This window comes from Rhincodon typus, unplaced genomic scaffold (assembly GCF_021869965.1).
Source record: "Rhincodon typus isolate 14 unplaced genomic scaffold, sRhiTyp1.1 hic_rhity00001949, whole genome shotgun sequence".
Lineage (NCBI taxonomy): Eukaryota > Metazoa > Chordata > Chondrichthyes > Orectolobiformes > Rhincodontidae > Rhincodon > Rhincodon typus.
In genome coordinates this window covers 1-15,580 of record NW_025967587.1, presented here as the reverse complement: position 1 = coordinate 15,580, position 15,580 = coordinate 1, and the positions used below count along the sequence as shown (strand labels likewise).

Below are 15,580 nucleotides of genomic sequence, written 5' to 3'. Positions count from 1 at the left end.
CTGAAAAGGTTAGTAATATTACTAGATTAAATAAGGTTTATACTGTTTTGAGAAGACTTGTAAACCTGAGGCTTGGGAGAGTATTTTCTCCTTTTGCTACCTGAAATATTAACAAGCAAATAAAACAAAAACATTAAAGCTTTTACAAATATGTATAAGGGAAACAAGTAGCAAAAGTTCTTTAAAGGCTGAGAGGAAAGAAGTTATTGGGAATAAGCAAAGATTTTAAATAAACGTTTGTGTCTGCCTTCATTTTGGAAGACAAAACAAAAGCATGCCAAAATTGTGAGGAAGCAAGTATCTAATGAGAGTGAGCAACATAATGCATAGTACTAAAAAAGCACCAAAGGAATTAAAGAGACAATAACCATCATTCTTCTGGGGTTAGTGGATCACACACTAGAATTCTAAAAGTGATAGGTGGAAAGATACTGGATGCACTGGTTGAGATCTTCGCAAACTCTAGATTATGGCATGTTTAGAGCACATTGCAAATGTAATATATTATTCAAGAAAGCAAGGAGTGAAAAAGCAGGATTACCCCAGGCTTGTTAGGTGGACACAAATAAGGAAAATGCCAGAATCTATCATTAAGTGCTAACAGGTCACTTAGAAAATCCTAAACCATATTTTAATAAACAAGGCAATCATTAGTTAGAGTGCTAAAGGAAAATGAAAATGAAATCAAAACCAAATAACCATGAACTAATTGCACGAATAAGCAGGCTCAAAAGCTCAAACAGCCAAATCCCAAAGGCCTACATAATTAGGCAGAGCCAATAAGGGTCTAGGCCCGAAACATCAGCCTTCCTGTTCCTATGATGCTGCTTGGCCTGCTGTGTTCATCCAGCTCTACACCTTGTTATCTCTAACAAAAACTAAGTTGTGTTTGATAAATTTATTAGGGTTTGAGGATAGTACAGTGACTGTAGATTTGGTTTTTCATGACATTAGATAAATCCACTGGACAGTTGTTGAAGTCACTGGACTCAACACATTAATTGTTCTCTCCACAGACCTGCTGAATCTCTCCAGCAATTTCCATTTTTATTTGTTTTGGTCTCCAGCACCCACAATTCTTTAATTTTGTAGGAGTGTTGTGTAGCTGGTCTCCATGCCTCACTTGCTCTTGAAGGGTTGGAAATGGAGGTTCAGACATTAATGCATTGTTCCATTAAGTAAGATTAAGTAGATGGGGGCATGTAATCTCTGAAATTTAGTGGAATGATTCTGATTAGAAACATTTAAAGGCACTGAAAATCTTAATTTAAGAATAAAAGATTCAGGAATCTTGACAATGTGGGTGCTGAAAGAACATTTCTGCTGGCTGGAGAATATTGAAATTGCAGGGATAATCACAGGACAAGGGGTTTTAACATTTAGGAGTGAGGCATGGAGAAATTTCTAAAGAGGGTTATGAATCTGGAATTAAGTGCACTATAAATGCTTAGTAATTGAGAATATTCAGGGATGACCTAAACACTTTAAATGCTCAGAAAGTGATATGAGGATCAGATATGCAAGTAGAGTTGAGATAAAAGGATCCACAGTGAATTGTTAAACGGCCAAATACGTAATAGTTGGTGGTTCAAGAAAAATTCAAAGGGATAATGCAGAGGCTACATTCAGTCAGTAATTTTTAAACTTTGATGAAAATCTATTCCAGTGATGTGGCAGGGTCTGAACCCTGTTTCAAGGGGGTAGAAAACAAGAGAGATGAGCATGGAACCAAAACAGTTGCTGGAAAAGCTCAGCAGGTCTGGCAGCATCTGTGAAGAAGAAAAGTAGTTTGAGGGTTACCGGACTGGAAACAGTAACTTTTTCTTCTTCACAGATGCTGCCAGACCTGCTGAGCTTTTCCAACAACTTTGTTTTTGTTCCTGACTCATGGCATCTGCAGTTCTTTTGGTTTTTATTAGAGATGAGCATGGATTTGGGATGCAACATTTAAGGAAACACAGTTAGAGATGTGACTTTAGTTATTAAAATGAGAAAGTCAAGGGTGGGTCTTCTTTGATGGGGATATGCGGGTAAAATAAAGAGAAAAAACCCACAAATCATCTCTGCTTTGGTTATCTCCACTGGGGTCACCAGATAGACAAAAAGCAAAGTTTAAGTTACAGTCACAATCCTAGTTAATACCTTGTTTGGACATACAGGATTTTATAGCAGATAAAGCAATACCAAGCAGTTATGTTGTTCTGCATATTCCAGTCTATGTTAGTAAACATTGTTCAAAGACATTTCATTGGTGCTTCAAGTTCTCTGGCCAAAATACAGGTCCAACACACATCCACATCTCTTCCTTGGCCAGCACAGTTGGAACATGAAGTCAAACCCCATGCTGTTGGCATCAATCTGAACCATAATGCCCATCCAGCCAAATGAGTTAGTTACTATGGCAGCATTCACTCATGTTGTAGCCTGAAGCTATGGATAGTGATGGTAGAGGCTCTAATTTATTTCCATCACATACAGTAATATCCTCAAGAGCAATACAGGTATGGGGATTTAGAAGGTGGCACTGAAAGAGCTGTAGCTTTTGAATTAAGTTTTGAGTTCTTGAAATTTAAAGGATGACAGCAAGCACTGCAGGGAGGATGAGCAAACTGACCAAAGCACATGATGCAGTCCATTTATGGGGAATGCAGTTGTAATAATGGACAGCAAGTTTGGTACACACAATTCTTCACAGTCTGCACAGATCCAGAAGGCTCTGTTTCCAGCTCAGTGCTGGGGTAAAGACGTCTTAACAGAGAATGTGTAGTGGAAGAGGAAATCCAATTCTCATAGTCCTATGTTGTTAACATCCACCTTGACCAAGAGATTCTGTTGATGGAGCATCAGCATCTCTGGGCTAAACTGAAAAGTAAAACCAAAGGTAAACTCTTGAATACTACCTCAGCTACAAGCAAACTGGCATTAGTTCAATTATGTCCGATCACATGGATCAAAAATTGGTGCCAGAGAAACAGATTGTGATTTATGGAGCTCCGGTACCAGAATTGGGAAAAAGTTGATTTTCATCTGAACTACAGTGGGATCACAGCCCCTCAGAATTTGTAACAAGATAGCACAAACAAAAGGAGATAGGGTAGCTCTGTTAAAGGATGAGTTGAACACTTAGTCAAGATGATCAAGTAGCTTGGCAACAGATACCACCCCAGAAACAATCCACAACAAATGGCAGCTTTACCAGCCCTTAGGGTAGAGTCAAGTCTTAAGGTTTGGCCTGTTCAGCCTTACCAAAGACAAGCCATATGAAACCATCAGAAATGGATTTACTGGCTGCAGGCTCATCATCTCAAAAGTGACTCATCATTTCCATTTCCCCAAAATTAGAAATCTGTTTACCTCATCCTTAAAGTATTTGATGGGAACATTCACGATGCTCCAAAATAAGGGATTCCAAAGATTTGCAACTCTTAATTTTTCATCATAATCCTAAATGATCAGTACCATGTCACATCATTATGCTCATTTTAAATTCCTCAACTTCCTGAAACAAGCTGTATCCTTAGAAGTCTGAAGGATGTTGATATTGAGCTGAGATGTAGAGAACATCAAGATTTCTGCTTTAATCCCCAGTTCTTGATGAGAATTAAATTAGTACTCATTAAAGGTCAGAATTAAAAAAGACTGCTGGACTTATTTCTGATTTCTATGCAATGACTTCCAGTGCAAGTACCCATTTGCAAAAGCTCTCAAGACTGCTGCAAGACAAGTCCAATGCAGTGAACATCATGCAAAGATATTCACACAATGCCTACTATTTAACTCTAAATCTGACTTTTGTATGAATTGATGAGGCATGGAAATCAGTAAATCTTATTCAGGTTTTATTATACAGATACAGTTAGATAGTTAACGTTTTCCACCAACACGTGGTGCCTGAGACTTCACTGGCTTAGCAAACTTCTGTTTGGGTGCTGCCTTTTGAGTAGCCTAGAAATATAAAAACATGAAGTGAAAATTATGCAAGATTATTAAAATGTACACCATTTACAAAATTATAAAGCATTTACAGCACAGACATTGGTCATTTAGCTGCAACCAATCTATCCTTCATCTAACTGAATTCTTTTGCCCCACTCCACGTAGCCTTCCTTTAAATGCATCCATGCTGTTTACTTCAACCACCCCTTATGGCAGAGTTTCACATTCTAACCACTATTAAAGAAGCATTTCCAGAATTCCTTTTTTGAAACATTAGTGATTTTCACTTTAGCTCTGGTTTCTCACTAAATGTAAAGATTGAGCCCACCTATCGAAACCTTTCAGAGTATCAAGTACCCTTAGCCTTCTCATTCTGACAGAAAAAAATTGTCTTTCCAGATGGGGCTAACTTGACCAATGCCTTTACATTCTTCTTTTTATGATGGAGACCAGAAGCATTTATGATACACCATGTTTGATTTAACAAAAGTCTTTACAAGCTTAATATAACTTCTTCTGCTTTTCAATTTTACCCATTTAGAAATAAGCTTCAGTGCTCTTATGATTTAACAGGTTGCATCATAAGATGAAGAAACAGGAGAAGGCGGCAGCCATCTGGCCCATTGGGCCTGCTCTGCAATTCAATAAGATTATGACTGACCTGTTCGTGGACTCAGCTCCACTTACCTACCTACCAGCTCACCATAACCCTTCATTCCTTCACTTTTCAAAAATCTGTCTTTTCCTTAAAAGACATTCAAAAGTAGCCTCAACTGCTTCACTGGGCAGTGAATTCCAGATTCAAACCCTTTGGGTAAACAAGTTCCTCCTCAACTCAGTCCTAAACCTACTCCCCCTTATTTTGAGGCTCTGCCTCCTAGTTCTAGTGACACGACAAGTTTTGGACCTGTAACCTCAGATCTCATTTAGCTACACTATTTAGACACTTTCAGTCGATGAGATGTGGTGTCCTGATTATTCTTAGCAAAATCAGAGTACAACAGGATCATGATCAGATGGGCGATTGGACGAGGAATGGAAGATGGAGTTTAATTTAGATAAATGTGAGGTGCTGCATTTTGGAAAGGCAAATTAGGGCAGGACTCACACACTTAAGGGTAAGGTCCTGGGGAGTGTTGCTGAACAAAGACCTTGGAGTGCAGGTTAACAGTTCCTTGAAAGTGGAATCCCAAGTTGACAGGATAGTGAAGAAGGCATTTGGTATGCTTGCCTTTACTGGCCAATGCATTGAGTGTAGGAGTTGGGAGGTCACGTTGTAGCTGTACAGGACATTGGTTAGGCCACTTTTAGGATACTGTATGCAATTCTGGTCGCCCTCCTATAGGAAGAATGTTGTGAAAAGGTTCAGAAAAGATTTATGAAGATGTTGCCAGGGTTGGAAGGTTTGAGCTATAGGGAGGGGCTGGATAGGCTGGGGCTATTTTCCCTGCCGTGTCAGAGGCAGATGGGTAACGTTAGAGGTTTATAAAAATCATGACAGGCATAGACAGGGTAAATAGACAAGGTCTTTTCTCCAGGGTGCGGGGGTGGGGAAAAAAGAGTCCAAAACTAGAAGGCACAGATTAAGGCAAGGGGAGAAAGATTTTAAAAAAAGGGATCTAAAAGGGCAACTTTTTCACGCAGAAGGTGGTGCGTGTATGCAATGTGCTGCCAGAGGAAGTGGAGGAGGCTGGTACAATTACAACATTTAAAAGACATCTGGATGGGCATATGAATAGGATGGGTTTAGGACAGACATGGGCCAAATGCTGGTAAGTGGGACTAGATTTATTTAGGATATCTAGTCAGCAGGGACGAGTTGGACCGAAGGGTCCGTTTGTGTGCTGTACATCACTGTGACAATAAAATGCTCTGCAATACATGTACATTGAAGTTTGTTTTCCAAGTACACGTATGCCTTTCTAGATTTTATCCTAATTGTCCTCTGTATTCACACGCCCCCTATTTTGGAATCAACTGAAAACACTCCAATTGTACTTCTGATCCCAAAGGTGGAATTTAGTTAAACAGTGGGAAGCAATTCTTACAGAACACCACATCTCTATGATTAACGATTTTTAACGCCTGACTATTCCTTTTACTTTGGTTGTCAGTTTAACTTGCCAAAGTTAATGCAATGCATTTCTAGGCAATACACAATGTTGGCTACTTTGTCATGGATGGTGTCAAGTTGACTGTCATTTAAATGTATATAACAAACACGTTTTGCAGAGGTGAGCTATCCTTCATGACCGGAGGTATAATCTACTCAGCAATACCGTATTGAAAGCTTTTGAAAATTCAAAAACAGACTACTGCATTACCCCTACCTACCTATCACTTCTGTCACTTTCCTATCACTGACATTAAGCTAATTTGTCTAACTTCCAGGATTTATAATCCATTTATAAAAAGAGGAGACCAAACATTATTACAAATTTGCCTTGTTCCAAATAATTGGGAAGATAAACAACTTCCACCCTAAAATGTCTACAATTTTTAATTGCAGGTCTGCGTTGGATATTCCTCAGAGGTTTGGTGCAGACTCAATGGGCCAAATGCCTGCACTGTAGAGATTCTATAATTCTACTTAGACCTTCATAATAAACAAAGATTGTTTATAAGTGTAACTGCAGTATTACCAGATATGAATATCAACACCTAATCACTAGTTGCTCTTTCTGTCTTTTTAAACTTAAAATAATGTGCACACAATTGTTTGTCCTGGAAAAAGGCCAAGACATCATAGTCAAGTTAACACTTGAGCTAGTAATTATATTTTATAGGCATCACAATTTAAATTCATATTTATTGCTGTTTAGTTTGAATGTCTTTAAAGAAAGAATGAACTTCCAAAAACACTAACTTAAAGAATTGCACCAGTTTCATTACCTTAGTTGTAGCTGCACTGACTTTCTTTGTTGCAGCTTTGGCCTTCTTAGCCTCTTTGGCAGCCCTGTGGATTAAAAAAAAGTTACATAACTTTACCCCTACTATTAGTATTGGAAGAATTCTGGATCCCATACAAAACATAAATGTAAGTAAAAACATCAGTATGTTATGATATTATGATGAACCAACTGGATATAAATTTGTCAAATTTAAGAAAAATACACATAGGCTGCAAAAATCTCAAAGTATTTGTATTATAGTGCATGCAACTAGTAACTTACAAACAGGAAACTCTAATACATGAACAAAAAAACAAAAAGGAAGAATCATTCTGCTGAAAAAGGGATTGAACTGAAACATTAGCTTTGTTTCTTCCCACAGAAGCTGCCTGGCCTCTTGGGTTTTTCCAGCACTTTGTTCACATTCCAGAGTTCCAGCATCTGCAGTATTTCGTAACAGAAAAACAACTTTACTTTTCAAACATAGTTAATTCTCACCTGATTGCTTGCTCACGTTGAGCCTTGCGCACCTCAGGCTTCTGATTCCTCTTAGCCATAATCTCGGCAAGAGAGGCACCAGTGATAGCTCGTTGGAACTTCACTGCACGACGGGAGCGCTTTTTCTGAATTTCTTCCTGGTAATGAAAAAAGGTGATGATGTTTTTGAAAAAAAAAGAAAGAGAGACTTGTAATTTTTTTTGGAAACAATTTGAATAAAAAGCAAACTTTTGTTCAGATCAAATGACTGTAAAAACACATTTCCAAGACCACAAGATTTTAGTCAAGGTATTAGATGATTATGTTCCAGGCACTGCAATGCCATAACTCCAGTTTCAAAATTAGTCCGAGTACCCACCTAAAACAATTCTGAGATGTAAATACCCAGAAATAAAAGCCAAGTATGATTTGAGGAAATAATCTGATGGATGAATACCTCTTTGAAAGGAAACACCATGGCAAAATGTCAACTCAAAAGCATGTTAAACAAGGTTGCTGATTCTCTTAATCTTGGGAAAATATCAGCAAGACAATACCACAGATGTGGGAAATTGTAACAGCTTTGGATTACATGTTTGTTAACTTCATTTTGTCAGCAACTCCTCTTTGGAAATGTTTCAAAAAAAAAAAGGCAAGGTAGGCCTGAGTAACTACAGAGCCAAACTGAAGTAATTTCAAACGTTTAAGAATTACTTTTCATGTCAACCCACTTCAGAATATTCACAAAATGCTAATTTGGGAATGAAATTATCAGGCTCAAATGCTTTTATCATAATCTCTCAAGACCAGGAAAGAAACTTCTCTCTGCAATCAATGTACACCAAGTACACGTAATTGATCTGAAATGCTTATCAGGAGACAGCAACCTTTCTCTTGAAGGATACAGATTCATTACATATACGTTTCTACAGAATTATCAATTACTGGATTACAGAAATAGTCACAGCAGGTCCTTACAAACTACACAACAACCAAAAAAGCCATCAATATGAAACAGTTTCCATCATTATTCAAATCCACCCAGAGACAGCACTGTTACAGAATAAATCTAAAAATCATTATAATCCAGTAGTTCTTTTAAAGGCAAAAGTTTCGAAACATGCAATCTTTCAATTGAAGCTTAAAAACGGATGAGTATATTCCAATTTCTAAGCTCTGACCAAGATAACGAAACTCAATGACGCAATGGCACTTCTGAGAATGTCCTTTTTTAAAATAAATCATTCATGGAATGAAGGAACCTGTTGGCTGGACCAGCATTTATTGCTTGTACATTGAACTGCCCCAGGGGGCAGTTCAGAGTCACACATACACCAGGCCAGTTAAGGATGGCAGTTTCTTTCCCTAAAGGACATTAGTGAACCAGATGGGCTTTTCGAACAAATCAGCAATTTGGAATTCAAATTCCACCATTTGCCACGATGAAATTCAAACCCAGGTTCCTAGAATATTACCTGGGTATCTGGAGTAAGAGACAAGCAATAATACCACAAGACTATTATCTCGCCTCCTCGTTGCTTTAAAGCAGCACAGTTCCACCTAGCCAACAGAATAATACTTACTACAAGTACAACACTGCTGATAAACTGACAACCTACTGTATTTCACATGCACAAACTTCTCCCCTTTTTAATACAGAATGTGGAATTCTCACTTACAGATTGTCCTTTTTTGTGCTTGCGCCTGTACAAGACAGTCCAGTTGATCTGTCGAGGGTTTCTCTTGGAGAGGAATGCTGACTCGCATTTTGAATTCAGAAACTGGAAAACCTACAAACAAACAAAAAAAAAAATCAGTAACACATTAACCTTACCTAGGATCAGCAACAGTGCTGTTAGCCTTTTCAAATAAGAGAAGTTGAAATAACACAAATCTTAAAATACATTGCACTGTAACTCAAGTTTTTTGGGACAGATGTATTGGAGCCTCAAATGTAGAAATTGTTAATCAATCTTTCCTCCTCCTAAATTCACAATTTTTGCCAAGATCAAATTTTACAAGTCTGAGCAGTCCATTCTACGCAGGAGTCTGAAAATCAGTTACAGCGATACAACTTTTTCACACCAGATATTGATACTCAATTCAGCCAACCTCTCCACCACTTCAATGAATGATGTCTGGCTATAATAATTGGGAAATGGTGCACAGGGAATAGCAAAAAATTGGACTACTTGGAGGAACTATAACAACCGTCCATTTCTGTCTGACAAAAATAAAATGGAAAAGGCGGAGGCCTGACCTAATAAAGGAAAATTAGGGATGGTATCAGATCCAAGGAACAGCTGTATTAATTGGCCAAAATAAGCAACGGACCCAACAATTTGGAGCAGTGTAGATTTCAGCAAAGGATGACAAAAGGATTGAAGAAGAGGGAGGAAAATAGAGGATGAGAGTAAGCTTATGGGAATGTACAAACTGATAATAGGTTTCTAAGAGTATGTGACAAGAAAAAGCTTATAGTCAGTAACAGGGCAAGTCATAATGGGGAACAAAGAGATGGTAGATCAGTTAAATACATATTTTTAATTCTGTCTTCACAATTTACCAGAAACAACAGGGAACAGAGAGTCTAGTGACCTGGAGGAACTAAGTGAAACCGGTGTTAGTACAGAAATGATGTTGGGGATACCTATGGGATTAAAGGCTGATAATTCCACAGAGCACGGTAATCTACACCGCAGAATACTTCAGGAAGTGGTTCCAGAAACAGTGGATACATTATAGTGGATGCACTAGTGATCATTTTTCAAGATTCTAGAGTCTCTGGAACAGTTCCCATCGATTGGAGGGTAGTGAGCATAATCCCACTATTTAAAAAAGGGGCCAGAAAGAAAATAGGGAATTACAGAACAGTTGGCCCAACATCAGTAGCAAGGAAAACTTTAGAGTCCGTCTTAAAAGATTTATTAGCAAAGCATTCAGAAAAGGGACAGGATTGGGCAGAGCATAGGTTTACAAAAGGGAAATCATGCTTGACAAATATGCTAGAATGTTTTCCAGAATACATCAAGGGCAAAAGGATAACTCGGGATAAATAGAGCCCCTTAAAGATCAACAAGGCCATCTATGTGTGGAACCAGAGATGGGTGAGATATTAAATGAAAATTTCAATGTCAGTATTTACTATGGAGAAGGATATGGAAACTAGAGAACTTTGAGAAATAAACAAACAGTGATATCTTAAAGTGTCCACATCACAGAGGTGGTGGTGCTGGACATCTTTAAGCACATAAAGGTGGATAGATCCCTGGGATGCGATCAGGTGTATCCCAGAACTTTGCAGGAAGCGATCGCCAGGCCCCTTGCCGAGATATCTATATCATCAATAGCCAAAGGGTGGGGTGTGGAAAGAGGAGAGAGAAGACTGGAGGGTGGCTAATGTGATACCATTATTTAAGAAAAGGTAGTAATGAAAAGCCACAGAACCATAGACCAGTGGGCCTGACTTCAGTGATGGCTAAGTTGTTGGAGGGGATCCTGATGGACAGGAGTTACACGCATTTCGATAGGCAAGGACTGATTCAGGATAGTCGACATAGCGTTGTGCATGGGAAAGCATGTCTCACTAATTTCATTGTGTTTTTTTGAAGTGACAAAGAGAATTGATGAAGGCAGGGAGGTGGACATTTACTATATCAACTTTAGCAAAGCGTTTGACAAAGTTCCGCATGGTAGACTGGTTAGCAAAGTTAGATCACAAGGAGAGCTAGTCATTTGGATACGAACACGGATGGGGTGAATAACCAAAGTCTCTCCCACCCACTTAGTTTATCGCCATTCAGATGATAAAGGGGGAGAGGCAACAAGACCTAGGTTGTATACCAGTCACTGAAAGCAAGCAGTGAAGGTAGCTGATGCTATGCTGGCCTTCATAACAACAGGGGAGGTCACTTCTGGAGTACATGTGCAGTTTTGGTCTCCTTCTCGGGAGGATGGATGTTCTGGCTATGGAGAAGTACAGCAGAGATTTACCAAATGATTTGTGGGATGGCAGGACCGACAAATGAAGAGAGACTGGGTCCATTATATCTATGTTCACTGGAGTTTAGAAGAACCAGGGAGAGAAGAGAATCTCTCAAATTCTACCAGGACTACACAAGATAAATACAGGAAGGATACCAGCCTAAGGTTATAGGGCAAGCCATTTAGGAATGATCTGTGGAAAAATTTCTTCATCCAAAAAGTGGTGAGCCTGTGGGCTTCTCTGGCACAAAAGCAGTTGAGGCCAAAACAATGGCTTTATGCGTAGGAAATTGTGTCTCACTAACTTGATTGATTTTTTTGAAGTAACAAAGAGGATTGATGAGGGCAGAGCACTGGATGTGATCTACGTGGACATCAGTAAGGCTTTCGACAAGGTTCCTCATGGTAGACCAATGAGCAAAGTTAGATCACGTGGAATAGAGGGAGAACTAGCTTTTTGGATATAGAACTGACTCAAAAGGTAGAAGACAGTGTGGTGGTGGTGGAAGGTTGCATTTCAGACTAGAGGCCTGTGACCAGCAGTGTGCCACAACGATCGCTGCTGGGGGTACTGCTTTTTGTCTATAAATGATAGATGATTTTTCTATAAATGATTTGGATGTGAACAAAGGAGGTATGGTTAGTAAGCTTGCTGATGACACCAAAAATTGGGGCAGTAGTAGACAGTGAAAAAGGTTATGTCAAAGTACAATGGTGTCTTGATTAGATGGGCTAATGGGCTGAGGAGTGGCAGATGGAGTTTAATTTAGATAATTAGGAGGTACCAAATTTTAGAAATGCAAATCAGGGCAGGACTCACACACTTAATGGTAAGGTCCTGGGGAATGTTTCTTAAGAAAGAGACCTTGGAGTGCAGGTTCCTAGTTCCTTGAAAGTAGAGTCCCAGGTAGATAGGATAGTAAATGCATTTGGTGTGCTTGCCCTTATTGGTCAGTGCATTGAGTATAGGATTTGGGAGGTTATGTTGCAGCGGTACAGGACATTGGTTTGGGAGAGATAGTAGGAACTGCAGATGCTGGAGAGTCTGAGATAACAAGGTGTAGAGCTGGATGAACACAGCAGGCCAAGCAGCATCATAGGAGCAGGAAGGCTGACGATTCGGGCCTAGACCTTCCATCAGAACAACATTGGTTTGGCCACTTTTGGAATACTGTGTGCAGTTCTGGTCTGCTTGCCATAGGATGGATGTGGTAAATCTTGAAAGGGTTCAGAAAAGTTTTATAAGGATATTGCCAGGGTTTGAGGGTTTCAGCTATAGTAGGAAGCTGAATAGGCTGGGGCTATTTTCCTTGGACCATCGGAGACTGAGGGTTTATAAAATCATGAGGGGCATGGATAAAGTAAATAGGTAAGGTCTTTTCCCCAGGGTGGGGGAGTTCAAAAATAGAGGGCATAGGTTTAAGGTGAGAGGGGAAAGATTTGAAAGGGACCAAAGGGACCAACTTTTTCATGGAGGTGGTGCTGCATATACGGAATGAGGAAGTGATGGAGGCTGGTACGATTACACCATTTAAAAGGCATCTGGAGGGGTATATGAATAGGAAGGCTTAGGAGGGATATGGGCCAAAATCTGGCAAATGGGACTAGATTTATATTGGATATAATATGGTTGGTATGGACGAGTTAGATCAAAGGGACTCTTTCCATGCTGTACATCTCTAAGACTATTTTCAAGAAGATGTTTGATATAGTTCTTGTGGCTAAAGGGAATCAAAGGGTATGGGAAGAAAATAGGAACAGAGTACTGAGCAGGATGATCAACTGTGGTCACACCAAATGAAGGCGCAAGCTGAGAAGCCAAATAGTCTTCCTGGTTCATATTTTCTGTTTCTATGCCTGGCACCACAAAATATTTCACTTTCTAGCCTGGATGTTGTCATCAATTGTCCAAGCTAAGAGCACAGAACTGAGATGAAAATGTCAGTCATTACAGAACATGTTCCATTTTCACCTCAAATCAGCATGTTATGATTTTAAACCCCACCCAATGACCTGAACACAGGAGTCAAGAGTGACAGACTCTTTCAAGTACTGTTTCATCTTTCAAATGAAATTCTATATTTCATGGACCTGATTGTTCAAAACATTGCCAACTTTCAAAACACCATTTACCCATCATTTCTATGCAACACTTGTTTTAAAAGTGCTCACTTTTGTATTAACTCCTTCCATACCTCTACAATTACCTCCAACTCTACAAGAGACTTGCAACAAAATACTACTAGTCGAGTACCCCCCATCCTTATTCAATTGCCTCAGCCGAACGCTCTGGTATTAACTCACCAAGCACCTCCAACCAATTTATTCACCTTTCCTTTAAAGAGGCTCCTTAAATCCTACATTTGGCTAAACTTTCAGTCATCTGCCAAAGTGACATGGCTATAAATTTTTATAATGCTTCTGTGGGATGTTTTTAATACATTCAAGGTGCTATAAATACAAGTTGCTCATTGGCGTCAAAAGTTCCAGCATTACACAGTGACCACAACTGTGGTCGCAAAATTACCTGAAACATTCTAAAGTAGTGAAAGTGCAAGTCTTCAAGCCTAGGATTTTTCACTAAAATAAAACAAAGAAATACTGATGCTGGAGGTCTGAAACAAAAACAAATTGCTGCTGAAAGACAGCATATCTGGCAACATCTGTGAGAAGAAAGCAGAGTTAATATTTTGAGTCTAGTTATGATGAAAAGTCACTGGACTCAAAATGTAAACTCTGTTTTCTCCCCAGATACTGGGGAGTTTTGCCAGCAATTTCTGTTTTTGTCTAGGATTTTTCACTCTACGATAGCTTTATACTACTATAGCTGGTGTCTTTAATTGGCAAGTAACCAGATCCCTTACTCTCTATCAATACAAACAAAATCTCCATCCAACATAGCAAAAGGTCCTGACAGACTAAATCAGCAACATCTAACTGTTCTTAGAAAGATATTCTCAGTCAACCTAGGTGTAACTAAGTTATCTAGAAACCTTATGTCCCTTATTTGACACTTAAATAGCAAACAAAACATTAACATGACATGCAATTAAGTTTTGCACCTTAGCTTCATGAAGGTTTCAACTATTACCGTGCAAGCACAGGGCATGACAGATCTAGTGTTAAAACACATCCATACAACAGTCCCAAATCTGAGAATTTCAATTTTTTTTTTTTTTTTTAAAAGTATGAAGAAGTTGTTTAAATAATTTACCATATTCATTAAGCTAGAAGCTGAATACTGAACTCAAACTTCACTTTAAGGAAGTCTAATGATCTACTACTGCATAAAATTGTACTGCATCAGTACAAAAATAGGCTCAATTGGTCTACACTCTACTTGATTTAAAAATAAAAATTTAGGCTGAATGTTACTATCAAAAAGAAACAAGTGACAAGGCTTGGCAAGATCGAGCTGTACAGATTCCTAACAAACAGATCTACAAAAGGATTCAGAGGTAGTAGGAACTGCCGATGCTGGAGAATCTGAAATAACAAGGTGTAGAACTGGATGAACACCGCAGGCCAAGCAGTCCAGACTCGAAACGTCAGCTTTCCTGCTCCTCTGATGCTGCTTAGCCTGCTGTGTTCATCCAGCTCTACACCTTGTTATCGCTACAAAAGGATGTTGGCCTTGTCAATTCACGTTTCGACGCAATGAATCCCAAGATACGCGATTTCAGTGCACATGTTCAACACATTAACACACGGTGCCCTATTTGATCTGGGTGAATTCACATATTTAAGAGGAAGTTCGAGAGCACTGCACCACTTTAGAATTTTCCTTGTGCTTACCTTCCCATCAATCCTGGCATAGCGCTTCCCGTGACCCGGGTATATCTTATACCCACTAAAACTACACAGTTCGACCCTGAGGAAACAAATAACCAGTCATCACAGTCGCTTTCATTAAGGAGCTTCATAATTTAACCGCGGATAGAATGATTTTACGGGCAAAAACAGCGGATGAAAGAGGATTAAATTAGCGATTAAACTCACTTCATGTCGACAGTTAAGATGGCGCGAGGGAAAAGGAGGATTGTGGGTAAAGCCCTCAACTTTCCGGAGGGGAGGAGTGGGGAGAAATATAAAACAAATCGCGGCTGCAAAATTAAAACGTATATGTTTGGAGGAAACAATTTAAACGAATTTGATTGTTTCTCGAAAAAAGGGTGGCATGTTATTGAGCCCTGACAGAAGCCAATCAGCGAGCGGAGCGGTTGCTTGGCGTTAAGCACGCGGGAAGTTGGTGCGTGATGGCGGTTCAGGGGGGAGAGGTTCCTGATATGACG

At 39.3% G+C, this 15,580-nt stretch overlaps 1 protein-coding gene across 1 annotated transcript; it reads right to left on the bottom strand.

The window, feature by feature from the left end:
• Nucleotides 1-3,822: 3,822 nt before the first annotated feature.
• On the bottom strand, nucleotides 3,823-15,502 carry rpl24 (ribosomal protein L24). The gene is made up of 6 exons (XM_020528052.2): nucleotides 15,288-15,502; nucleotides 15,084-15,159; nucleotides 8,984-9,094; nucleotides 7,326-7,462; nucleotides 6,829-6,892; nucleotides 3,823-3,945 (listed from the first exon to the last, which is right to left on the bottom strand). Exons 1-6 carry the CDS (start codon nucleotides 15,290-15,292, stop codon nucleotides 3,865-3,867), a joined length of 474 nt encoding a protein of 157 aa, XP_020383641.1. The 5' UTR covers nucleotides 15,293-15,502; the 3' UTR covers nucleotides 3,823-3,864.
• Between the last annotated feature and the right edge of the window lie 78 nt (nucleotides 15,503-15,580).